Consider the following 26,626-nt stretch of genomic DNA (forward strand, 5'->3'; position numbering starts at 1 on the left):
TCCGTCAATCAAATATCGCGATAAATACAACTGTCGAGACAAGGGGCATGTTGCATATACAGATACACCATTTAATATTTATTATAGACATTTTATATACATTACTTTTCAGCAGTTGTTTTGCTATGTGGTACAATCTTTAAAATCTGTTGCTTCGTAGTAAATCAAAAACCTTACAAAACTCATCAAAACTCTTCAAACTGATCAGAACTTTTGGAAGACTAGAAAAAATACTTTATTGTAGTATTAATCATGCATTACACAAACAAAAAGGTCTTTTGTTACACCATAAACTGCATTCTTTCCTTTAAAAATCATTGAACAGATTGGGGCAGAACGACCAAACCAAATAATTTGAATAAATTTGATTGATTACTCCAATCCCAAAAATTAAAACTCGATCAATTACTCGCCTTCATTTCATTCCAAACCTAAGGTTTTCTTTCATTTTTGGAAGAATGTTGATAACCAACATTCCACTGAGTTCCATTTCATTCCTCAAAGTAGCTTTTATGTTCCAGTTATACAGGTCTGTAATGACATGAGGGTGAGTAAATGATTTTTAATTTTGGGTTGAACCATCCCTTTATCGTTTCTCTCCTGATCTCCAGCATCACGAGGTGAATGTAAACCCAGTTTTCAGCCAACCAAGAAACGGAATGAGCTTTTATATTAACCTATATACGTTAATTTCCTATCAGATAACCCGTTCGGTTTGGTTAGCGACAGCCCAATCTTTGTTTTACCATCAAGCTATGCTCTGAAGGATAAGACTATCCACAAACAGAAAATAAATAGTGTTCGGATCTCTAAACTGCGATACTTAAACTCGTTTCACAATAAGGTGTACAGAAACATCACATAGTGACAGGATGCTGCAGTTTATTTGTAAATTCCTAAGAGCTCTCAGGGCACCACGCCATGTGCTTCTACAAGCGTACAGTCTCTCCGTTATGTAATAAAACAATGTAGTATGTGTAAGGAGAGCACTCATCCAGGGTTTCCAGAGACACAAGACCTTCAAGAAGAAAAACCGCATAAAATGGAGGGCTTGAGTGGGATTATAGTCCCTTTAAAAAAATGTGATTTTCAGCGGTTTTACGACAGTCTTTATTTATATAAAATTGATTATAAAAACTATACTTTTTTACACAAAAAATGAAACAAACGCTAAAGGTATGAAGGTTGACTGAGTTTAAGTGTATTTGCTTGCACGCTACATTAGGGTGAGGAGGGTGACTGAGATTAGGGTCTGGTTTATGGCTCGGCAGGGCGGGACTCGGTTCCTCTGGTGCCCGGATGATGGTCGGTGACAACCTACTGATGGATGAACATGATAACCACTCCATGGTCACTGAAACATACCTACAGGACACATTATCAGCTCAGTTCAAAACCAGTCAAAAGGCTACAAACACTGGTTTCACTCCAGCTTTGACTTACAGTAAATTACAGTTAATTTTTTTCTTTTTTTGAAGAAAACAAACAAAAAAAGATTCAAACTGATTGAGCACTCCACACTGGCTTCGCAAAAAAATGGAACGTCCCCCTCTTGGCACCTGGTATCGTGTGTGTGGTGTGAGTTTGACAGCGTAGGTTGAAGCCACTTCAATGTAGTGTGAGAAATGCTACTCTTGTTACACAAGGCAGGGAAGCAGTCCTTTCTTTCTCTCGTCTTTACATATGCATTAATTCGGACGTGCTTTTATACAAACACTTTGGCCAGGGCATCGGCTCCTGCACTTCCTATGTATGCCTTAGATGGGTGGAAGGCAACGTCGTATATGGCCTCGTCTGACTTTTTCCTGTGCGCAGTAACCTCTTGAACGCATGTCTTGCTGTCCATGTTCCACAAGCGGATGGAACTATCATGACCTGTGTTAGACAAAGAAGAGATATTACGTTTATGATATTAAGTTTATATTTAAAGGGACAATTTAGCAGAAAATTTAAAATATATTTATATATCGCTATGACTTTCGTCAAAGGAAAAAAAACCCCACTTACTTCCTGACATCAAGTAGATGCCATTTGGATCTATATCCAGACTAGTAACAGCATCCAAGTGAGCCACCATTGCATGGATGGCTTTACCTACAAAGAGAGATGGATGGATGGAAGGTGATTAATGATCCCAAACATAACAAATCTTTAACTTTTCTCTGGATATTTGTGACTTCTGGCAAAATATAATTGAACAAATGTTTTATGAACAAATAATACACTGAAATATTTTCTGAGATTTTAAATAAACAACTAAGACAAAATGGGAATATAAAAAGCATATAGTTACATAAGTTATTATGAATATAATTAATATTAAAAACAACAAAAAAGTCACACATACAGAACTTTTTTTATTTTATTTTTTAAGAAATACTATTTTCTTCCATTCAGCAAGGATGCATTAAATTGATTCATAAAATTCCAAAGGATTTCTCTCTCAAATTAATTCTTTTCACCAAAGAATCCTGAAAAAAGTATCACGGTTTATACAAAAATATTAAGCAGTGATTTTGTGCTGTGATAAGAAATGTTACTTCAGCACCAAATCAACATTTTATAATGTTTTTATTTTTTAAAGATTATGTGACACTAAGACTTAAGTATCTATAGATTTTAAAAATGACAGTTTAAAAATATTAGAATGCAAAGCAGTTATTTGAAAATGTAATAATATTTCATATTATTGTTTTACTATATTTGTTATCAAATAAATGCAGCTTTGGTGAACATAAGACTTTTTTCAAAAACATTATAAAAATCATACCGACACCAAACTAGTGAAAAATAGTGCATCAATATTTTATAATGACAATAAAAAAAAAACCTCACCTGATTTATTATCAAAGAATTTGATGTGTCTATCCTCGTGAGCGGTGACTGAGATTGGCAGGGTGGGGTGGGTGACTACTTTATTAATGTGATTCCCAAAAGAAATAGCTGCAACAATGCAGAAGAAAGTAAACATGACAAATCCAATTCTCACGCTCCTGTAATTAAACTACTGAACTATATATACATATTATATCACATATCCACAAGTGTACTTTGTCTTTTTGATAACAAATGTGAAGGACGCACCGCTCTCTCCCTGTGCAGAGAATACCACGACGGGCTGTGATGTCTCTAGATCATAAATGACAACATCTCCTGTGTTGTAGGACGCCACCATATGAGCTGGATCACACCCATTGAAATCAACTGATGTGGGAACACCATGATCTGAAAGACAGGAAATTAAGAAATTAGTTTGCCAACACGTCATCGATTACAAAACAGTGCAAACACGATACATTACGCTCACCTCTATCTGAGTTAAATGTGCTGAGACACGATGACTTCTCCTGAGGGTTCCACAGCTTGATCGTCCCATCAGCTGAACAGGAGAGCAGGCGCTCTTTGATTCCACTGTAAGCCAATCCCCACACTGCATCACTGTGACCCAACAGCGTACCAGCCAACACGCTGGGGTCTGAGTGAAAAAGAGGACACACACAGAGAAGATACTAGTGATCAGGCAGGTTTCCTCCTTTTAAATTGTTGCTTGTTTTCAAGTTCTATCAAAATAACATGCGACACAGTCACACAGATTTGATCTTCTCACCATATGTGTCGTAAGGGTCTACGTTAGAGCTGGGGATGTTCCACCACTGTATTGTTGAATCGATTCCACCACTAAAACACTGCTCGCCACTCGAGGTCACAGCCAATGAGAGCACAGGTCCACTGCAGCAACAGATAATACAGGTTAAGAGGATTTGTGAGACAAAATATTACTGTCTGAAAGACTGAATTGGTGGATTCAGCAGATTACATTATTATTTATTCAGGGGCCCTAAAAAGTGCTTAGGGACACATCAAAATTTTATGAATGTCAATGCATTAGAAAAGAAAATGTGCCATTTTTTTTCTGGTAGTTTATGTAAAATCAGCAAAAGCAATATTTTGTGTCAAATGCATTGCTACTCAAACACTTAAATGTTTCTGGAGTGTCCAAATACTTTCTGGGGGCCACAAAGGTGCAATAATTAATACAATATTTTAGTCAAACAGTGCCAGTAGTTTGTTTGTTAAATTCTTGCCCTGATCAGCTATGTGTGTGATGTGGAAACATCCTAGAGCAACAACAGTGAAACTGTAGACCACACATGCTCACGGACAGGGCCGAGATCTCAGTGTAAATATCATGTGGCCTCTTTTAAGACATTCACCATCCAGTTCCAAACAACAGCAATGACTGAAGAGAAGCTTGTCAAGAGCTTTATGTCATAGGTTTAAAGGTGCACTGTCATTTTTGCCAATTAAAAAAAAAATAATTACCCTAAAGAAATAAAAAGCACTTTTTAACAAAATAATGTATACTGACATGATACAAAGATATCTAGTCTTTTAGAAAAAGTCATTTCAATTCATTTAAAAAAAAGACAAAACAAGTATTAAAATAAGCTAAAACAACTAAAAACCTAAATATGAATTTTTTTGTCTTTGAAGACCCAGGATTCTTAAAACACAACAGAGGCCATTTTTATAACAAATATACTTTTGTTATGCCAAGCTCAAAAATATTTTTTTAGTAGAAGTTACAAAAATAAAAACTAGGTAAAATAGGTAAATTATTTTTTTTCATCCTGATGGGACTTAATATTGTTGTGGACAAATGTGGAGTCAAAATGCCTTGGGAGCAAAATAATGAGCTATTATAGATCAGTGCTTGGGAGTCCAAATGATTAAGAACCGCTGTTCTACAATGAGCAGGTCGCCCTCTTATGGACAGCATCAGGTTGGCATCATATGACAATCGCCTGTCATACAATTGACCAGCTACATTATTACGAACCATAATAATAATAATAATAATGAGTAAATATGCTGGGTTTTCAAGCAGCTAGACTGGTTATAGTGTAATGCAGCAGCAAACTGCTTTCCACCAACAATACATCAATAATCATTGGGATTGAATACACAAATGATTGTAGTATGATAGCAAAAGAAAGCTCTGGCAAGAAATCTCAGAAATTAATAAACTTAAAACATCTGGACCAGTAGGTGTCAGTATAGAGTATTAGAGCACTGCCATGAGTAAGGGCAAACAAAAAACAGTGAATGCATCTTTTAATATCTAACATCACCATGCACATTTTGGCTGGTGTGTTGTGGATAAACACATTTAGGATAAGCTGGAATGACAACAACAACCTCGGCATCCATTTTTGTTGCTCTTGTAAGGAAATCTGCTTACCAGTGACTCTTTGTAAATCTTGGAGGCTAACGTTTTTGAAATATTTGACAGGCAGGTTTTAAAACTAAACAAGAAAAGTGAAATCAATACTCACATATGCCCTCTAAACGTGTATATGGGCTCCACATCAAAAGAGGCACTTCTGCAAAGCAAGATGAAACTTTGTTTAGCAGTTTGTTTGGAACATTAATGCGGCATGATAAAATCAATGTGCTTCTTGAGACATAATTTTTTTAATATCAAAAGCAATCCCAAGACATCCCGTTTCTTGGAAAGCCACAGCGAGCACTTACTTTTTGGCAGGAACTGTCTTCTGGAGGTTCCACAGTTTGAGGGTGTGGTCTTCCGAGACCGTGACCAACACCGGTTCCACAGGATGGAAGGCCAGGGCCCGCACTCCATCAAAGTGGCTTCGTAGGGTATATTTGGGATTCCACGTCTTCCTGAACGCGTCCTTATTGGCTGGCAGCTAAAAATAGAGGGTGGGGGAGGGGCCGTTGTAGAGGCATTTTAACAACTGTGAAATGAAACCTGGAAATTGCAGGTCGACTGACTGTGAGGCATTAGGATAGTTGTCCTATTTGAGTTCACGGCAAACCACACCGGCTTCCCGAGATCCCCTGTAACCTTTATACAGAATGAAGCTAATATAGTACATGACATTTGAGTAAACAGGACCGACTGTTTTTATAACTGTTAACTGATGGTTAACACAATATAGACTGCAATTAAAAATTGAGCAGGGAACAGACCATTTAAAAAAAAAAAAAAAGAAAAAAAAAGTAGAGTCTATTATTTATTAATACCAGAATAGAGTATTATTAAAGCAGAAGAGCAGTGGGGTGCTTACATCATAGCTGTATTCAGCCTCGTCATTGGACACAGTCAGATCTGCGAGGTCTCCCAGGCCCAGTACACTTTCCAACATGTCATCAGAGCCCATGATAAAGGACTTGCCCCCACCAGGCGTGAATGGCAGAGGCTCAGCTAAGAATAGCAAAGAGAAGAGAAGGGCCCAGTAAACAAGGTGCCACACCTTGGGATTGAAAAACAGGGTTTAAGTAAAAGACTGTTTAACAAACACATACACCAGCAGTTGAACAGTTTTGTGAGGGTGTAATACAGAACATGCATCTAAAGTAATAATACGGGTTGGATCAATAGCAAGATTTTGGCTTTAAAATCACACCAGCCTGTGGTTGCTCAATGGGATATCCCAAAAACCAGGTTATTTGACATAACTGGGTAAGTTTATGGAGCAAGTAAACACTAACCTCAATTTTGGTTCAATAACTGTAGAATATAGAATTTTTGCAATATAGAAAAAAAGATTAATCCTTTGTTTTTCGAATGCATTATATTTGTTAGAAATATTCTTTTTAATAAATGTTTTATTAAATACAATTTGTAGAGCTTCAATAAGTATTTGTTTATATTATATTTTTTATCTTTTGTATAATCTTATAAATAAAAACGAATATATATATATATATATATATATATATATATATATATATATATATATATATATATATATACACATATATATATACAAATACAGTGCCCTCCATAAGTATTGGAACAGTAAAGACAAAATTGCTCTGTTGGCTGTGGAGTCAAGACATTTGCAAATATGATTAAAAGATGAATATGAGACAAAACTACAGAATGTCACATTTTATTATTAGCCGTTTCAACACATACATGTTTTACCAAATAAAAAGAACAGCACTTTTAGAGTTCATCCCACTTATTGATGTGAGCATAAGTATTGGGACAGTTGAACATAAGGCAGATATAAAAGATTAAAAGCTATTATTTAGTTGCAGTTCCCTTGCACACAATCACAGCCGTGAGTCTGTGACCCATAGACATCACCAGACTCTTGGTCTCATCCTTTGAAATACTTTCCCAGCCTTTAATGCAGCCAATTACAATTGTTGCTTGTTTTGGGGAGTTTCTGCCTTTACTCTCCTCTTCAGCTGGTGAAATTCATGTTCAATTGGATTTAAATCTGGAGATTGACTTGGGCAATCTAAGACTTTCCATTTCTTTGCCCTTATAAATTCCTTGACTGAATTGGCAGGGTGTTTTGGGTCATTGTCCTGATGCAATATGAAGCACTTCCCAATGAATCTGGTGGCATTTTCTTGAATATTGGTAGGCAAGATGGTTTGTACCCTTCTAAATTCATTCTGCTACTGTCATCATACATTAAGTCATCAGTAAAGATGAGAGGGCCTGTTCCAGAGGCAGCCATGCATGCCCATGCCATGACACCACCTCCACCATGCTTTACAGATGAGGCTGTATGCTTGGGATCATTTGCAGTTCCCTTTTTTTCTCCACATTTTTGCTTTCCCATCACTTAGATAAAGGTTCATCTTTGTCTCATCGGTCCATAAACACAGTTCCAAAACTCTTCTGGCTCACCTTTGTGCTTTTTTGCAAACTCTAATCTTGCCTTTCTATTTTTGGTGCTGGTCAGAGGTTTGCATCTTGCTGTGTAGCATCTGTAATTCTGTGTCAAAGTCTCCTGAGGACAGTAGATTGTCAGAGCATCACCCCAGCTTTCTGAAATTTGTTGGTGATTTTACAGACACGTCTTTTAGGATTCATTTTCACAGCTTTTATGATTTGTATGTCATCAAATACTGTTGTTTTCTCAGCCGATCAGGTCGTTGTTGGTTGCTGGTGTCGCTGGTGGTTTCCAAACTCTTGATTTCTCCATGCCCTTTGTTTTTGCTAGAGCTCTAACTGACTTCCTCTTTTCTTTTAGCATCCAAATTGCTTGCTTTTCTCTCAAAGTCAGCTCCCTCGTCTTCATCCTGGTTTGTGTGTGCCATCATCGAATGCAAGATTCAGAATGCAGAAGTAATGGATATAACTGATACGACACATTCCCTGCTTTTAATATCTGAAGAATTAATGCAACAGGACACAGCTGATCACTTAGAAAGACCTGTGAGGCAACTGTTCCAATACTTATGCTCACATCAGATAGAGGGATGAAACTCTAAAAGTGCTGAACTTCTTACCTGGTAAAACAGGTGTTAAATCACCCAATAATAAAATGTGACATTCTGTAGTTTTGTCTCATATTCATCTTTTAATCATATTTGTAAATGTCTTGACTCCACAGCCAACAGAGCACTTTTGTCTTTACTGTTCCAACACTTTTGGAGGGCATACATATACTGTATATATATGGTACCATTTCCTAGAACCATACACTGTGCAATCCTAATAGATACAGTGATAAGAAAATATACAGTGTTTATGGTAATACATGTCTTACTTTAAGGGTGAAGCACACTTCACACATAATTATGCCTCTTTACCAAAAATACATGTCCTATTTATGGTGACATTTACATAATCCTTAGTTTAGAAGTGGGTCAGAACAGACAGAAGAGAGTAAGACAAAAGAGTGAGAGATAAAGAAAGCAGAAGTGAGGGTGTGGGATGGATGTAATGAGCTGATGTGTTTGACCCAGCTGGCTTTAGTCGGAGCAGTAAGAGAATTTCCTGTGCTGGAAGCTGTCAGGAATGCTGATGCAGCAACTGGCCTAATTAAGATTCTACCGAGGACCATAGTGTGCCACAAAGCACATGCAGGCACACGCTGAAAGAATAGTTCACGCAAATTGTTTTTTTTGTATAATTTTGTGCTGTGTGTGAAACAATGAAAACCTGCGGAATGGCCAAGCAGCTCGTTTCGTAGTTTGAAAGTAGGCAATTATTTTTACTAAGGAATTATCACATACATTCCTAGTATTCTGGACGGATATGACTCTCAGCATATATGACACGTCTAGACACACTACAGTTTAAAAGTTTGGGGTCAGTAAGATTTTATCCTGCAAGGACATTAAATCGTAGAATACATTTGTTACAAATTATTTTTATTTCAAATAAATGCTTTCTATCAAAGAAACGTATTACTGTTTCCACAAACACATTGACCAGTGCAACTGTTTTCAACATTAATAATAAGAAATTATTTCTGAACGATCATGTGACACTGAAGATTGGAGTAATGGGTGCTGAAAGTTCTAATTTTTAAATAAAAAAAATATATTTCACATTAATAACATTTTACGGTTTTCTTCAACTTAATTAGCATAAGATACACTTCTTTCAAGAACATAAAAAAAAAATCCAGATCCCCAGCTTCTGAACCATAGTGTATATGACAGCAGAGAGAAGTCAATAAAAATACTATTAACTTGTAATATAGCACAGACTATTACAAATACAGCACTATATGTCCTATTGGTGCTTTTTAATGTACTTAAAAAGTATTTTCACTCTATGGCAAAGATCTGCATTCTGCCTAATGTCTTTTTGTGTTTTGTGGAAGAAAGAAAACACAGAGCTGAAACAACATGAGGGTGAAAAAATCTAATTTGGGTGAAGTATTCCTTTAATTGCAGGCCTTATTTTAACCCTACATGATAATAGACCAGCAGTGATTTCTTAATCATCAAACACTCCTTTGAGATGTGCCCTACTTCATTACAGATCTATAATCTATAGAAGCTTGTTTACGCCACAGGATAAAAAACACAAAAGGTAATTGCAACTTTTTATTCCACAATCATTTTTTTTAGAATTTTTTGCAATTTTGAAAAGAAAAGTCAGAATTATGTGACCAAAAGTCACAATTATCTATTTTATTTTTTTAAACAGTAGCAGAATCGAGCAGCCATAAAAATTATAATTATATATAATTAATCCATTTTGTTTATTTGAGTTTGGTAAGCACTATTTTACCCCACTCTGTGCCGTCTCCTGAACTCCGAGCCTCTCCGGCACCTTCTCCATCCTCTGCATTTACCAAAAAGTCAAACTCCTTGAGTGCCTCCTCTGTGTCAGGGTCATCCGGTAAGTCTGAAGCCAAACCTTCATTTCCGACCTGGAAAAGTTATCGATATAGGCTATATTACATAACAATTGTTTGTTTGTTTGTTTTATTTATTTATAGAGTACAACTAAAACAACACTGGGTTGACCAATGTACTGTACGATAGCAACTAAATTAAAAACCATCACCACCAACATCACAGGAAGGAAAAGTGTAATAAAATGCAAGTAAAATAAAAATCATAGAAAAGAAGGAGAGCCACTTTGTTAAGTCAATGTGTTGAGCCAAAGGCTAATACAATTTAAATACAATTTCAATTTTTTTTCTTAAAAGAACCCAATGTCGGTAAAAGTCTAAGATATAAAGGCAAGCTATTCCAGCGCTTATGAGCCACCACTGAAAACCACTCAGTTTTAATCTTGTCCTAGGGATGTCTAAAATCATCTGGTTTGATGACCTTAGATTCCTTTGAGGTTTGTGTACATGTAAAAGATCAGTTAAATAAGAGGGTGCCAGATTGTGTTTAAGACTTTATATACTAAGATAAGTAGTTTAAAATCGACCTCGTAGTGAACTGGAAGCCAATGTAAAGTAGCTAAAATAGGTGTTATATGCTGGTGTTTACGAACACCCATCAATAATCTAGCAGCAGTATTCTGCACTAGTTGTAAGCGCGTTAACAGCGAATGACTCACACCTGCATAGAGAATTACAAGTAGTCCAGTCTTACGAAAATAAAGGCATGAATAAGCTTTTCAAAATTGCTGATTGACAGAAACGGTTTTACCTTAGCTAGTAATCTCAAATGAAAGAAACAAGACTTAACCACCGAATTGATCTGTTTATCAAATTTCAGAGAGGCATCAAACTGAACCCCAAGATTTTTAACTACCGATTTACGGAAGGGAGTCAAGTTCCCCAAATCAGAAAGGAATTGAGACTCAGACTTTCCAAACCAAATTACCTCGGTCTTACTTTCATTTAAATAAAAAAAAATTCTGACATCCATAGTTTAACTTCATGCAAACAATTTAGGAGAGACGTAATTTTCCTCTTGCTCTGTTTTCATAAAGGTAGATACACCGGAGTATCGTCAGCAAAACAATGAAAAGAAACTCCATGCCTTTGAAAAATAGAACCCAAGGGGAGCATATACAGCAAGAACAAGATTGGACCAAGAACTGAACCTTGGGGAACACCACAATTCAATGGAGCAGATTTAGAATACGATTGACTGATATTAACCGAAAAGGTCCTATTAGAAAGAAATTATCTGAACCACTCAAGAGCTATGCCTCGGATACCCACAGTTTTTTCTAAACGAGTAATAAGCATATTGTGATCTATAGTATCAAATGCTGCACTTCGATCTAGTAAAATTAAAAATCACAGAGTCACCAGAGTCAACTGAAGTTAAAATGTCATTTAATACTTTGAGCAGGGCTGTCTCTGTGCTATGGTTCGCTTTAAATCCAGATTGAAAGATTTCAAAGATATCATTTTGAACTGTAATGGATTTAAATCAGCCTTTTCTAGGACCTTAGATAAAAAAGGTCATTTAGAAATGGGATGGTAGTTTGATAAAACACTCAGATTCAAATTAGATTTTTTCAAAAGGGGCTCTACAATGCCATGTTTAAAATGTTTATAGGCTTGGGCCGATAATCTTAAAAGTCTGTTTAATAATTTTTGATGGGATGATATCATGGCAGCAATTTGTAGGTTTCAACTGACCAATTATCTTTGATAAAAGACTGAAGTCAAAGGAGAAAATTGATTAAATATCACAGACGTGCAACTAGTAGATAGTGTGTTAAATAAAACCAGGCACAATCTGCATTCTAATATTGATAACTTTCTGAACAAAGAAGTTTAACAAATCATCACATGCCATAGAAGGAAGAGCAGAACAGGTGGAAGAAGGATTTAGTGCAGAATTGATTGTATTAAATAACACTTTTGAACAAAATCATATACTGAGAACAATAACATCAATTCATACTAAAATTGTTACGCACCTTAATTTTATGTTTTTTTATTCTACGTTTATCGCTCCTGTCAGGCACATCCTCCATTATGTCACCCTCATCTTCCTCCTCTTCATCACTATCGTCAGCATTTTCTAAAAAATTAAATGTCTCCAGAACCTCTGGATTCCTGTTAAACCAAAGGCATCATAAGCAATGTTTCAGCTAACAGCTAACATGGAAAGCTTTTTAACTCTTTATACTAATCTACCAGTTGAATCGACCCAAAAAATCCAAGGAAATCTGTACCTTTTCATGTCTTGTCCCTTTCTTTTGGCTGGAGACTCTCCTCCATTGAGAATTTGCTCTAGGTTCTTGGTTTCCACAGAACCATTCTGCTCTGAGCCGGACAGCCCAAGTAACGACCGCACTCTCTGCGACCGGACATCCAGTATTGTGTCCGTATAACCTACTTCCTGAAGATATCTTGAAGGACAGAGATGTATAAAGAGTTCAGACATTTGTAGCGCAGAGTTAAGGTGACATAAATAGCCATAATGTGATGATGCAGATGTCCATGAACTTCCACTCAGAGAAAGTATCATTCAGAAAACCATGATGACTCAAGAATAACTTACTGTCTGAGGAGTTGCCTGCCCTGTTTCCACGTTAACTGGCTGTTCTGAGGTATAGCCGAGACCTCTGTTTCTTTGGTATCTTGTTTAAGAAACAAAATAAACAATAAAACTACATCAGTGAAAGCAGAACAAAACATTTGAATATACACATACAAAAAAAGTACCATTCAAAATTTTGGGGTTAGTAACAGCACAACTGTTTTCAACATTGATAATAATAAGACATTTCTTGAGCAGCAAATCAGCATATCAGAATGATTTCTGAAGGACCATGTGACACCAAAGACTGAAGTAATGGCTGCTGAATATTCCGCTTTACCATCACAGAAATAACTTACATTTTAAAATTTATTAAAATAGAAAAGAGTGGCTTTAAATTATATTTCGCCATAGTACTGGTTTTACTGTATTTCTGATCAAATAAATACAGCCTTTAAATACAAAAATTTTTGCCAACCCCAAACTTTTGGGGTAGTGTATGTGCACTTTTCAATAGTAAGTCGTGGCCACTTACCTGATTCAAAGCTAGGCATTTTCACTTCACCTTGATTTAGTTCTGTCCCATATTTTAATTTATGGTATTTTGCTCTGGTAATAGAAATGAGAATCTTTGTTAAAATTCAAACGTACATAGCATGTGTACACATATACATATAACACATAGCCCACACATACACATATAAAATATGCAATGTTAGAGAAAAAAAAAAACACTACATACCTTTCTTGCTTTAATGCATATTCTAACATTTTTATTCTTCTAACAAGATCATTCTTTAAATTTTCTTGACCCTTCCTTTCTCCTTGGAGGAATGCTATTCGAGCCTGCAAGAGAAAATAGGACACACAAAAGTTAAACTAATGTTTATACATTTTAGCGGAGTTGTCAACTTGTTAACTGCATGTTATGAGAAAGACTTGGCATCAAAATAATATATTGACAATAAATAGCAATGCCTTTGCTGACATCACAAAAGGGAACATTTATTGCAATATGCATTTGTGAACAAATTGTTTCATTGGTGCAGTTCTTTTTAATAAATCAGTCAATTCGATTGTCTAATCAGTCTGAATGAAAGCCAGAACCCAATTTTAATTGGTTGTAAGATACCCTGGAAAATCTCTGGGCCAAAAAAAAAAAAAAAGACAGATCTCTTCTAAAGAGGAACAAACACAAGGCCACTGGCAGGCGATGACCCTGAGGAACAGAGCTCTGTAACAGATTAACATTAGCAAATGAGAGCAGCTGTGCAACTTGACCCCTCTTAAAGGCCAGGAAGTGAATGAGAGGAGGCAAGGGGAGGGGGTATTTATAGACAAACCAAACCCTCAGCCTTCCTGGAGAAAAAGAGCTCTTGTAGGCTCTCATGACAACCTTATTTGTGCGGTTTTCATAAAAACACGGAAGGTGAGGTAGGCTTGTCGATGATACAATATTTTCCTAAACTGCATGATGACAGAGAGAAACAGTGTTTAAAAAAAACTTCAATGCAAGTGAAGTTCCAAATTTCACCTCAAAAAAGATAGGTTTTAGTGGCATTTCATTCTAAAACAGCACAGCAAGCAGGACAGTGAGACACCAGTTGATCGAGTCTACCTTCACCTCATGTACTAAAATATTTAACTGTCAAACTCAAATATCTGAAAAGCAGTATAGCTGAGGAGCATTGCGTAATACGATTTAAACAGAAAAAGGTCCCCCGGTGAAGTGATGACAACACATATAGCAACATAAGGGCCTTTCGCACTGCTTTACTTCCAGAACTAAAAGTACAGTGCTAAAGTACTGGGACGATTTTGCGCGAAGTATTTAAGGGTTGCATTTGCACCGACAGTGGGTACTAAGAAATGATGTAAGTCGCTCGACAGCGACGTCATTTGTATGCGGCGTTCAACAACATAAACAAAGAAGAACAACGTTAACAACAGGAGGATGGAGGATGCTGTGATTGGAGCTGTGTTTTTGTTGTGTCTCGCGGGTTTCACAATAAATGACATGGAATTTCGACGTATATGTCAAAAGAACGGAAAGGAGGACTAAGAATCTCCAGCGACAATTTGCAGTGTTACATTTCATTGAGGCTGATAGAAGCACAAAACGCTGTAGACGAAGTCTTCAGGTAAATGCCATTTATAAATGCTCTGTTCACACAGTGTTTTAAATCATGGCGGGTGAGGGTGTGTTCATACGCGTTTAGCCAATCAGCGTACACTTACGTCACGGATAGTTCCTAGAACTGTTTTAGACCCTACTTTGAAGTAGGAGCTAATTTAGTTCCTCCAAATGGAGTTGCTGGAACTAAAACCGCTCCTAGTTCCCACGGTGCGAACACGCCAAAAAGTGGGTAGTTCCACACTTAGTTTGGGTACTATGAAAAGGTTCCTGCGGTGTGAAAGGCCCTATATGTAACAACCAGTGTTGGGCAGTAACTAGTTACTAGTAACTTAGTTACTGTAATAATATTACTTTTTGCAGTAACTAGTAGTGTAACTAATTGCTAATAAGATTTCAGTAATAATATTAAAGTTACCATCCATAAAACAGCTTAGGTACTTACTTTTGATGCCTCAACCCCGCTGATTTAAAATCCAACAATCAAATAATGCCTAGATTATATTCTTAATTTTCATGACTCGCACATGTATGCCATGTCCCCAGTGAAGCAGGCAGGCTTGGAATATGGAAAAGCTTACATTTATAGGGCCCTATGATTTCCGAAATGCAGAGAACGCGGACGGAATCGCGGAATCCAGTCTTAAAAACTGAATTTACAGTTTAGCGCGGAATGTCACGGAATTTGTCAAAGTTTGGATGAATTAATCAAAAGAAAGTCATTACACTTAAATCAAATCACGATATGGACTAGAATCTGTAAATATTAAGCCGCAAAAGTCGATTTAAATATGAATCCTGCATGTTCTGCGCATCTCTGTGTGAATGGAGCAGACGCGCGGTTTTGTTAACTACATACACAGCGCGCGTGGCACTCGTGGTGATTTCAGCCTCTGCCGTCTCATTGAGGACATAAATACATAAACAATACCTCCAAAACTGATCTGAGAGTCACTTCACGAGCATTTTACCATTTAATTTAAGTAAAACTAGCATATCATATACACACAGAACTTTAAAAGGTATTCACGGCAAACTGTCAAAATAAAAGTTTGGTTTAACTTAAAAACATTTTGCCAGAAATAGGTTATATTGCTATTATTTAGTAGAATGCATGTAATACTACTACTACTACTGTTGAAAAATAATAAAACTTTATTTTAAGAAATAATCACAAAATATTTTAATTTTAATAGTAAATCCCCTTTATTTTGCCCAAAATTTAAGTTAAATTTTTATTAATTAAAATATAAATTAAATCAATATTTTATGCCTTCATCTGATAACCAGTAAAATTTAAATGCACAACACAGAATTTCTGAGGGGGGAAAAAAACATTTCATAAGGCTACTGAAAGAGTGAGAAAAAAAATAATACATTTCATACGGCCCTAAACATGTCATTTTTGTTACACTTTTAATAAATTAATGTTAAATTGTATAAGTTTCATGATTTTAATTAATTAGACACGCTTTTTGATTAATACAATTTAATTTGACCATTAAAAAGGAGTCCAGAAAAATTAAAACAGAAAAAAACTGAATTTAGAAAAAAAATCTAACTGAATTTGGTAAAAAATAAACGGATTTCATAGGGCCCTACATTTAGCAGATAGAAATATTGCATTATATTTATTTTGTCAGGAAAAAAGATGATCTGAGCACTGTTGTGTATTACTTTACTCTGGCATTAAATCCCACCCACATCCCTCTGATCAGCATGTGGTACATTATATTACTATAATATTTTTTTTTATTTCTAACAAACTTTATAAATTTGATAAAATACATAATGAAACAATCATATATGGGTAACGTAACTGAGAAATTACAATTAGCTTCAAGCTACACGTGACAATTAATGAGATTAATACAACACTTCTACATGAATATCACTATCACTCACTATGGAGTGGAGATAATGAAAATATCTGAAGGATGTTATGAAATGACATGTTAAAAATGTTGAATGTTAAAAACAAAAATATGACATGAAAACAAGTCTATGAAAACATGAACACATGATTAGATGTTAGATTATGATGTAGCAATGTTATTAAAAAAGAAGCATCTAAAAAAGAATAGCTGCCTGAGGTGAAGCTGACTTTATGCCAATGAACTGAAACCCGTTCTATGACGCTTCCTATGATATTAATCAGATAACTTAGATACATAACATAAACGTAACATTACAACTTGTATCTACACAAAAGGATGCATATGCCAGTGAACTTTAAGTTACGCGCTATAGCGAGAGAGAGAGAGAGTGAGAGCGCGCTCCCACCGAGATGCGCTTCAAACAGCGACCTGAAACACGGGTAAGGACACGATTTGCTATAGATTTCACATTCTATAAAGTTCTCATTATAATACTTATGTCATTCATGTTTATGGCAGATTTGTGCTATATTTTCATCTACATTATCAAGTGATTCATAAATTTGCCTGCATGTTTTTGAAGCCATACGAAGTAAAAACATCACTGTTGCATTATTATAGGATCGGTATTTTGAAAAAGAAGCATCTAAAAGCAATATGACTGTCTCAAATAACTCAGTCAATATCAGGTATTGCATTTGAGCATGAAACTAAACACTGGTAATATGCAGCGCATTCAGCTGCATGTAAATACATGTTAACATCCCAATGCAATCCCATTAGATTAATCAGATGTGTATGTAGCTAACCCAGACATCACTTCTTGACTTCGAAGCCAAGCTTCTCTCTCTTCTCACATCTATATTTGAACCCCATGCTGTTGCAAGCTAAACAATCAGAGCTCAGGGTGCCACCCAAAGTGCTGCTATAACCAATCAGATTTTTAATTTTTTTTCCCCACGATCATCGCTGTCACGAGCGAGTAATCGAGTACTCGATCACTGACTGATCCCTAAACTGAATTAAATGAAAAAAGCAGATTAAATCACAACTGCTTACTAATATGTGACCCTCGACCACAAAACAAATTTAAAGGCGATTTTCTCAATATTTTTAAAAAAAAAAATTATTTTTTCACCCTCAGATTCCAGATTTTCAAATAGTTGCATCTCGGCCAAATATTGTCGTCATAGAACAAATCATACATCAATGGAAAGCTTATTTATTCAGGTGGTGTATAAATCTCAATTTCGAAAAATCGACCCGTAAGGCTGGTTTTGTGGTCCAGGGTCACATATTTTAATGTATATTTAAAGCGCTGACTGAACGATATATCGTTCCATATTGGCGGATGGTGGAGGTAAGTTCCCGGCATTGGTCGAAAAAATAAAAATATAGTTCTTATGAAACGGAAACTGCAGTCATATTTTCCCTATTATGAAGTATATACGGGTGAAACGGCTTCTCAAACAAGAAATATTTATTAATATATTTGATTAAAGATTATGATGGAACTTTTTTTTTTTTTTTTTTTTAACAATGATGGATAAATAAGTTATAAACTAAATATAAAAAAAATGTATATATATATATATATATATATATATATATATATATATATATATATATATAAAAACTAACTAAATAAAATAAATAATAAAAAGAATTATAATAATAACACAAAGACAATTTAGTTGGTATGGTGACTTTAATTGTGCATACTCTTCCTCTATTTGGATTACCTGTACCATCACTTTAAAAACACTAATAACTGATATAATTGAATGATAATTTAAAAACACTAATAATTTCATAATACTGCTAAATGCAATCTTTAGGTAAAACTCAAACAACATACATTTTCAATACTGTAGATTTTGATTACACCGAATTACACTTAAATCAAGTGTAGCGTTTAAAGTAATTGATTTTAGTATTGTATTATTATAGAATTGTAATATGAGACATTTATCGACTATACGCCATAACATGAAAATAACCAATGGCATAAGCATTTCTTGTTATGGACTTTACATAGAGGTTTGGAGCATAATTCAATGTTAATTTTCACAAATAATTTGTGAAAATTATTAACTTGTAAAGACATCCAATGAAACTCATCCTAAAAAAGATTTAGATCAAGAGTAAAAAGGCCAGTTAGAGAACACAGGCTGGGCCGGATGCTAAAAGCCATTACGCTCTTCGAGCTTTCACACAAGACAGCTGTCCATACTTGTCTTCAGACTACAGACATTTTAGAACGAGATTGACACACCGACCTGCCCTGCACTACTCAAAAGCACACCATGTGTATGACCCTGTAACAGCACTCATGATCTGATTACAGAAAAATGCATCTCTGAACTACACTAGACTCGTACACGGACCAAAACACATCAGTAAATAAATCAGTAACTATGGCATTACTGATTGTCCCTGCAAAGAGTATGAGGTGATAAAGTTCTTGAGAAGAGCTGTCCAAGCGTCTGGCAGGAGCGTGCTTTCACAATCCACCCCCACGTTCACGACGCTGGAATCAATGTGTGAGGTCACTTCATTGAGACGCCTCAGAGGCAGCCTGGGGGAAACATAGTGAGATCACTGGCCAAAACTAGAGCCTTACAAAGGAGCAAGCTGCAGCACATGGGGCAAGAATAGCCCTCACAGACGCATGACACATTCCACTGTACAGTTGTCAGATTAAAGAGTTAACAGCAGATTATATTACAAGCTAATGACGATTTTACTAACTGACGACTAACCTGTCGTCTTTAATGGAGAAGGATCTTAAAGACAGACAATCTTACAAAGCTGCTGGACTTCTTGAATTCTGAAATAAACAGTACTGGATAAATATATCTTTTAAAAGGCCACTAAATAGTAAGTTGACTGTCAAAAGTGCAGGTTAATTTACCCAAAAAGCACAAACTTTGCAGCGCTATGAAGAAATGGCTCTGTTTGAGCGTCGCTTGGTTTGTACAACTAATGGCAGATGTGGGAAGTTAGGAAATTTAACTGAAAAAAGAATTGCTTAATTCTGTTATTTCAAGTTAATACACTTGAGAATCTCGTGTGCATCCTGACCTAAACATCACGAAAATATCTTTTTTTTTAAACCTCTTTCATTCTATGCATCATCCAAAACCAATGTCTATACACTACTGTTCAAAAGTTTGGGATTTGTACGTTTCTTTTTTTAAATCTATATTAGTGCTGTCAAAATTAGCACGTTAAAGCGATTAATTTGTTCAGTTTAATGCGTTAAAATTATTTAACGCCGTTAGCGCAGGGGCGGGGCCTAGGGTTGGCCACCCCACTCATAATTGCTAATTCTGCCTATTTTTTCTGGACAAGAAGTGCATTTATTCAGTCGCAGAATGTCTTTACGAGCACACTTCACCTTACGCGTGCTTCAACTTCACTTCAGCGGCAGACGCGAGTCAAACGAGCACGGAAACTGTACTGTGCTCGCAGCACGTGCTCTTCAATACACGCACAAAGATGCCGGCGCACGCATAGCCTGCATAATTTCATATCAGATCACTAAAGAAACTACGAGCATGCAATGTCGTGATCAGTTAAGTCGTGAAGTTACCAAAAAAGGCGATTAAAGCTGTCATAAAACCGTGCATGTATGTAATAGGTTATATATGAGTTACATTAACATGTCTCTGAAATGGATTTCAGAACTGTCCTGGAGCAGCCCAGCACTGTCTCCCTCATCTAACACACTCGACTCAACTCGTCAGCTCATTAGAAGAGACTGAAATGGGTCAGAAAAGGTAGAGTTGAGAGAAAATACGATGCGTGTCAGATCCTCGTCATGCTCAGTAGCGGCAGCTCTTAAAAGAAATAGAAGCCAAAACAACCTAATAACCAGCTGCTGTGATGACTGTTCATCAAGAACAAAAGAAAGAGAGGAAATCAATAACTTTTATATTTTTAAGGATTCATCTGTATTTAGTTTAGAATTTAGTGTTTGATAACTTTATTCCATTTCTGTATATTTCTGCTGAGGGGCACATGTAGATAAATATGACATTATAATGGGTTTATGTGAAGATTGTTTTAAGTTCACTTAAATTAGAAGTTATTTTTAAAGTCTACTAAATGTTAAAATTGATAGATCTTAATTATAATGTAAAGCTGAATGGCTGTAGTCACTGGTTAAATATTAGGAGGAAACATTTTTATAGGGAAATCAGTATTAATTGTATCAGTGATACTGGTCTTCAGTCATAAAAATAAAGATGCCGTTAAACAAATATTAAAAATATACTGTCTTGATGTTGTTTCTACATTAATTTGAAGATTGAATGTGAAATTATTGCAATATAAAAGTATATTTAAAACTTTAATGTTAGGTGGGATTAAATCGCGATTAATTTCAGAAAAATGTGCGATTAATTAGTTTTGTTTTTTTTCCTCGATTGACAGCACTAATATATATACATTTTTAAATGTTCTTCAAAAACGTCTTTTATTGTGTGTTTTATTGTTTAACGTTGTTTTATTGTCATACAGTAAAAACAATACTGTGAAACTACTACCATTTAAAACAACTGTTCTCAATTTTAATATATTTTAAAATATAATTTATTCTTATGAACCGGAATCTTCATTACTACAGTCTTTAATGTCATATGATCCTTCAGAATATGCTGATTTGGTGCTTAAGAAACATTGATTATAATAAAATAAATGTTGTAGATGGTTGTGCTGCTTTCTTTCACAACATTATAAATGTGTTCTCTGTAAGTTTTGATCATTTTAATGTGTCCTTACTGAATATTTCTTTAAAAAAAACAAAACAAACACTTACTAACCCTAAACCTTTGAGCCTTTTCTAATTGTGCTGAAAAAAAAAAAAAAAAAAAACTGTAATCATCTTTACAAAAATCTCAAGAAAGCAGCTGGAATATACAAACACACTGGCACAACAACTAAAATGTAAGTCTTTGCTCACACTGCTATTATTCACGGACTAATTCAAAATCCTCTGACAAAGCATGTTCAACTATTCAGTGAGTAAGCAAGTAAGTTATAGTATAATCAGACTACTAAGTGACAAAAGACATCTGCAACATTAGTCATACTGGTTGACTATCATGGACTGACTGAATGGTCAATGTTTTCACTCCTCTTTGGTTTAACTTCCTCTTTTTGTTAATCAAGGACTCATAATTTCCTAAATTGCACATGGTCATAGCATTTCACGGCAGTCCAACAGAGCTGGCTGGGGGAGTTGATGCCGACACTGAAGTCGAGAAACCTGATAAACCACAAAACAAATAATCACAAAATACTGACGATGATAGACTAATTAAAAGAATTGACTTTTCGCCTTTAAATGTCCTTTCCCTTAGCAGGCCTGGTACATAAGTGGAGAGCTTTCTCAAAACTTTTCTATTCTTTCATTAAGTTCTCTGAAAGACAACAGATCTTAAAACATTCCCATCACATCTAGAACTTGTCATAGTCTTCTTTTAAAGTTTAAGTTCAACACTCAAGAGTTCTCCAACAAACAAACATGTAGCTTGAAGCGATTAGATGACTACTTGGTTCACCTCTGTAATGGGATACGTGCATTAAGATTTGAATATTAATGAGCCGAGTCTGTGTAGGAGCATTACCAGGTAGTTTCAAGCATACATCAATAGCAGCCTGAACACAATGTATTACATCAGGCCTACATTTTTTGGTAATTCAGTTTCATTCTCACATCATAAGCAGTGCGAAGTGCTGGCAGGTAACACTGTTGTATTAAAACAGCATTGCTAGTGTCAGCAGAGTGTGAGGATGGCAAGTACACATATGGTCAGGAACAGCTGGCTTCTCAGCCCCAAGCAACTCTCTGATGCTTGCTGGAAATCTCTGTCACCTACCAGATTTAAAGATCGGCACAGCAGCATTTCAGCTGTGCGAACTGAACACAGATACTAAAAATACTCTGTGCTGTGGGAGAAAAACAGCTGAATGAGGGGACCCTATAGGTTTAATAATAGTACAATGGAAATATACTGGAAATGTAATAGTACAATGTGCATATAAAATAAACCAAATAGCACATTTAAACAGAACTTTATATTTCAGTTATTAGTAAAGAGCAAGGAAGGCTATTTAAGAAAGTGTAATATAGTTAGAAAATGCCTCGTTAAAACTGGATGCCACTAATATAATATCCCAATTGCAAAAAAAATTAACATTTATCATTATACAAGAGTTCATGGTCATCACATCTGACTGGTTAGAGTTAAGCTATGTGACGTTTGACTGCTTGTAATATGTTGTTTACCTGTATTCATGAAATTTCAGACCAAAGTACAAAGTAGAAGCAAAGTAAGTGACTATATTTGGTAGGAGAAATATACAAACTAACTGACTTTTTGTTCTAAATGAAAGACATCTGATATGATTAATTACCTGTTTATTCCAGTGTTGTTATTTCAAACTAAAATTGAAAGTACAACTATTAAAAATCTTGGTAACACTTTATTTTAAGGTTTCCTTGTTACATATACTTCCTATTATAATAACAATAAATTATGCATAATTACATGCAAGTAACCCTAAACCGAACCCTAATCCTAACCATATAGTAAGTACATGACGTTAATTAATATTACTCAGTACTTAAATGTATAATTACACTGTAACAAGGACACCTTAAAATAAAGTGTAACCAAAATCTATTCTGTTCATTCTAATAAAAAAGTAAATATTAGATTCAAAATTTTTATTTAAACACTTAAACGTTCAAAATGATGCCAACTAATGGAAATACAATGTTTAAAGTGAAGTACTAAATCTATTACACCTAAAACTGAAGTAAAAATAAGGTTAAATAGAAAAACAAAAAACTTATATAAACTAAAACATGTAACAAAACTACATAAACGAAAACTGTTGAATACAAGCTAAAATGCTATTGAATACGAGTGACAGAATAATTGTGACTGGGATTTGTTTAGCAATCGTGTTGATTTCAGTTAGAATTTATCAGATGTTAACATATGAAGGTGTGATGATGGATTTATAGACATGTGACAAAAATAAAACCTACACTTGACAATCTCTAATGGTTTGGAGAGCCATGACTCTGAAGATGGTGCTACCATGACCTACAAACCCTGAGCTAACCCAGATAACGCTAATCAGGCCCATTCCTGATGTGACTGCTCGGGACATCTCTGCTAGCAGCTCTGCCTACGAGGCCCAGAAAACTGACAGGAAGAGTTTCACATCAATTAGAGCCAGACATTGTTAAAGCAGAACTGAACAACTATCCATTATGATAACATTGGCTACATCTCCTCCACATACACAAGATGCCAAACGCATGGAAGAGCACCTGATAATGGACTCGAACATCTGCACACAAGGTTGGAGAATCAAAACGATTTGATTTGATACAGTATAACTTTGAGCTCATGAGTTTGTTGTATGTTGTTCACTGTGTGTCTGACGATTAGATGGCAACTGAACATCTGAAACATGGAATTCGGAGCAGATAAACAAGACTAACCCTTATTCTGAGAAAACCTGGATTGGTACGAGTGTGGGAGAGTACAAGCTTACTTCCTCTGAATAATGAAAAGTGCCCATTAAGTTTGAGCTGGGAGTCATCCTGAAAGTATGTCACTGAACAAGTCTGTACAAACTTCTCTGCCTCCTAAGGGAAGACTGTTTACATAACGCAACATCCTGCCCCAGGCCTTCCAGCTCTTTTCCTCATTCACAAAAGCTAAACTGCCACTCTCAGCTCTAGCAGACTTTAAAAATATGACAGCTACTCATCCGGGTGGCAGGAAGATTCAGCTGCCATAACACACTTAAAGTAATAGTTCAGCCAAAAATAACATTTCTGTCTTCATTTACTGACCCTCACATCGTTCCAAACCTGTATGACTTAAGGTGTGGTCAATTTAGTTCAGGCAAAACCTCTGCTGTCTATTGTCAGTAGTGTTTCTGTTTGTCACGTGGAGATATTTTTCAAAATATCTTCTTTTATGTCCCACAGAAGAAAGTACATCATTCATACAGGTTTGGAAAAAACATGAGGGTGACAATTTTAATTTTTGTGTAAACTATTGCTTTAAGACCTGTAAGTTATTGCAGCTGGTAAAGGTACGGCTGTCAAAACAACTTGCATACACAAAACTGGTCAAATGGTATTTGTTTTGCACTTAAAGTCAGTCGTGCATGTTTGGAAAAAAAACCATTCGAGTGAGTAAATAAATATGATGGTGAAATATATTTGCTGATACATTCAGCTATCTAAATAACGTGAATGATTCATCAGAAATATGCTAATAATCAGATAGTTCATCCCAATTTGAACATTATAATTTGCTCATCCTCATGCTGTTCCAAACCTGTATGACTTTCTTATATGAAATATAAATGTTGTTTGTCAGAATGTTAGCAACTCAGAGTCTCGGTCTCCATTCACTTCCATCGCATCTTTTTCCTTACAATGAACGTGAATGGTGACTATCGCTGGCATCCTGCCTAACATCTCCTTTTTGTGAGGACTATTCAGCTTCGTTTACTCTATTGTTTTAAAAGAACGGATATAGTGTGTCATAAAAAATACTGTACATTACAGCGGGGTGTGAAAGTGAGCGCTAGTAGGATGGATCAATAAAACAAGCGACCAATACGGACGCCATATTGACCAAAACAAAATGGCAGAACAAGGGAATAGTTGACAAAGTCTGCAGGCTTTCGTTGACAGATGATAAATCCGCAACAACGACTATTAGATCTGCTCCGGTGCTCGCGGGTAAGATAATCTGACTCGATCGTACCGAGTGTGGCGTAATATCGCTAATACAGCGATGTCATGTTAGCTTAGCCTAGTTTAGCCCATCCACACTACGAGCGACGCGACGCACTAGATCTCTGTATTAAAATAAAAGCGTACTAAATGTCATGTCACGCATACTTGGAGTGTAGACAGATTCGTTTATTATCATGGAAGGGTTTAAAGTTTAGCATAAATGGGACGGACAGGAAGCTAACGAGATCTGTAGTAAATTGCTTAGTAAATCAACGTAAAGTCTTCAATTAAAGCAGCCGATCTGATGGCGATCAATGTCTCGATTTAGGGTTTCTAACTAGTGTGTCAGCAAATCCACGGGTCTGTACCTGGAGTTCGGCCCTCTCCACTTCCCAGTGCGCCCTTTCCATCTCGAAACGGGCCCATTCGTGCTGAATGTAGTGTAAAATCCCCGGGATAGTGTACTGCTGAGGCCTGGGCATCTCGTCTTGCTGTTGCTGAACCATAGGCGCTCCTCCAGCGCTGCCGATCTGGGGATTAATGCTGCTGTTGCCCTGCTGTGGTGCAGGCTGCTGCTGTCTCTGGGCGGCCATTCCTCCTCCTCCTCCGCCGGGCTGTTCATCCATGTTTAAAAATAGGAAAGTCCTGCTAGAAGTCGCCGATTGCTTTCCCTCAGCCCTCCCTACTTTACCGATGCGACGTCGCCCTGCCCCCACGAAATCGGCTGCCACCTGAGCGGCTGTTGTGGATTTCGTGTCAGCGCACGGATTTTCCGGCCGCCATTAGTCCGATCCCTGGATGTGAGTCTCCTGCTGCGGGAGCGAGAGAGGGAGGACTGTGGCGCGCTGCATGATGGGACGCGTTCACCCACCCAACCCTGCGCTTGTCTCCAGTCATCCGAATACAGACTGACGGGCATTCATTTTGTAAAACTGATGAAGAATCTATTCTACATCTGTTTGGTCATTGCCTATTCTTTAAATCTTTTTGGTCGGAAGTTACCGTGTTAATTTCTTTCTGTTGTAACAAAACGATCGAAATTAGAGAAGCTATCATCTTCCTGTCAGATTTTCACTCTAAAGACAGCAATCTTGCACATACTGTATTATTGCTTTGTCTTCTGGGTAAATTTCACCTTCA

General features: G+C 36.2%; 2 protein-coding genes across 2 annotated transcripts in view; one reads left to right on the top strand and one right to left on the bottom strand.

The window, feature by feature from the left end:
* Nucleotides 1-46: 46 nt before the first annotated feature.
* On the bottom strand, nt 47-26,365 carry LOC306886643 (striatin-3-like). Its single transcript, XM_079443932.1, has 16 exons — nt 25,855-26,365; nt 13,436-13,539; nt 13,229-13,302; nt 12,715-12,793; nt 12,386-12,562; nt 12,128-12,266; nt 10,019-10,160; nt 6,093-6,229; nt 5,536-5,711; nt 5,337-5,384; nt 3,608-3,729; nt 3,308-3,475; nt 3,085-3,225; nt 2,836-2,943; nt 2,008-2,094; nt 47-1,875 (listed from the first exon to the last, which is right to left on the bottom strand). The coding sequence occupies exons 1-16, from the start codon at nt 26,110-26,112 to the stop codon at nt 1,706-1,708; spliced, it is 2,130 nt and encodes a 709-aa protein (XP_079300058.1). The 5' UTR covers nt 26,113-26,365; the 3' UTR covers nt 47-1,705.
* The window catches only part of LOC306886649 (AP-4 complex subunit sigma-1-like), a 3,438-nt gene continuing 2,149 nt past the window's right edge, over nt 25,338-26,626 (top strand). The window contains exon 1 of the mRNA XM_079443941.1: nt 25,338-25,489. The gene's annotated coding sequence lies outside the window, so the exon portion shown is untranslated. The remainder of the gene's footprint in view (nt 25,490-26,626) is intronic.

This window comes from Barbus barbus, assembly GCF_936440315.1.
Source record: "Barbus barbus genome assembly, chromosome: 20".
NCBI lineage: Eukaryota > Metazoa > Chordata > Actinopteri > Cypriniformes > Cyprinidae > Barbus > Barbus barbus.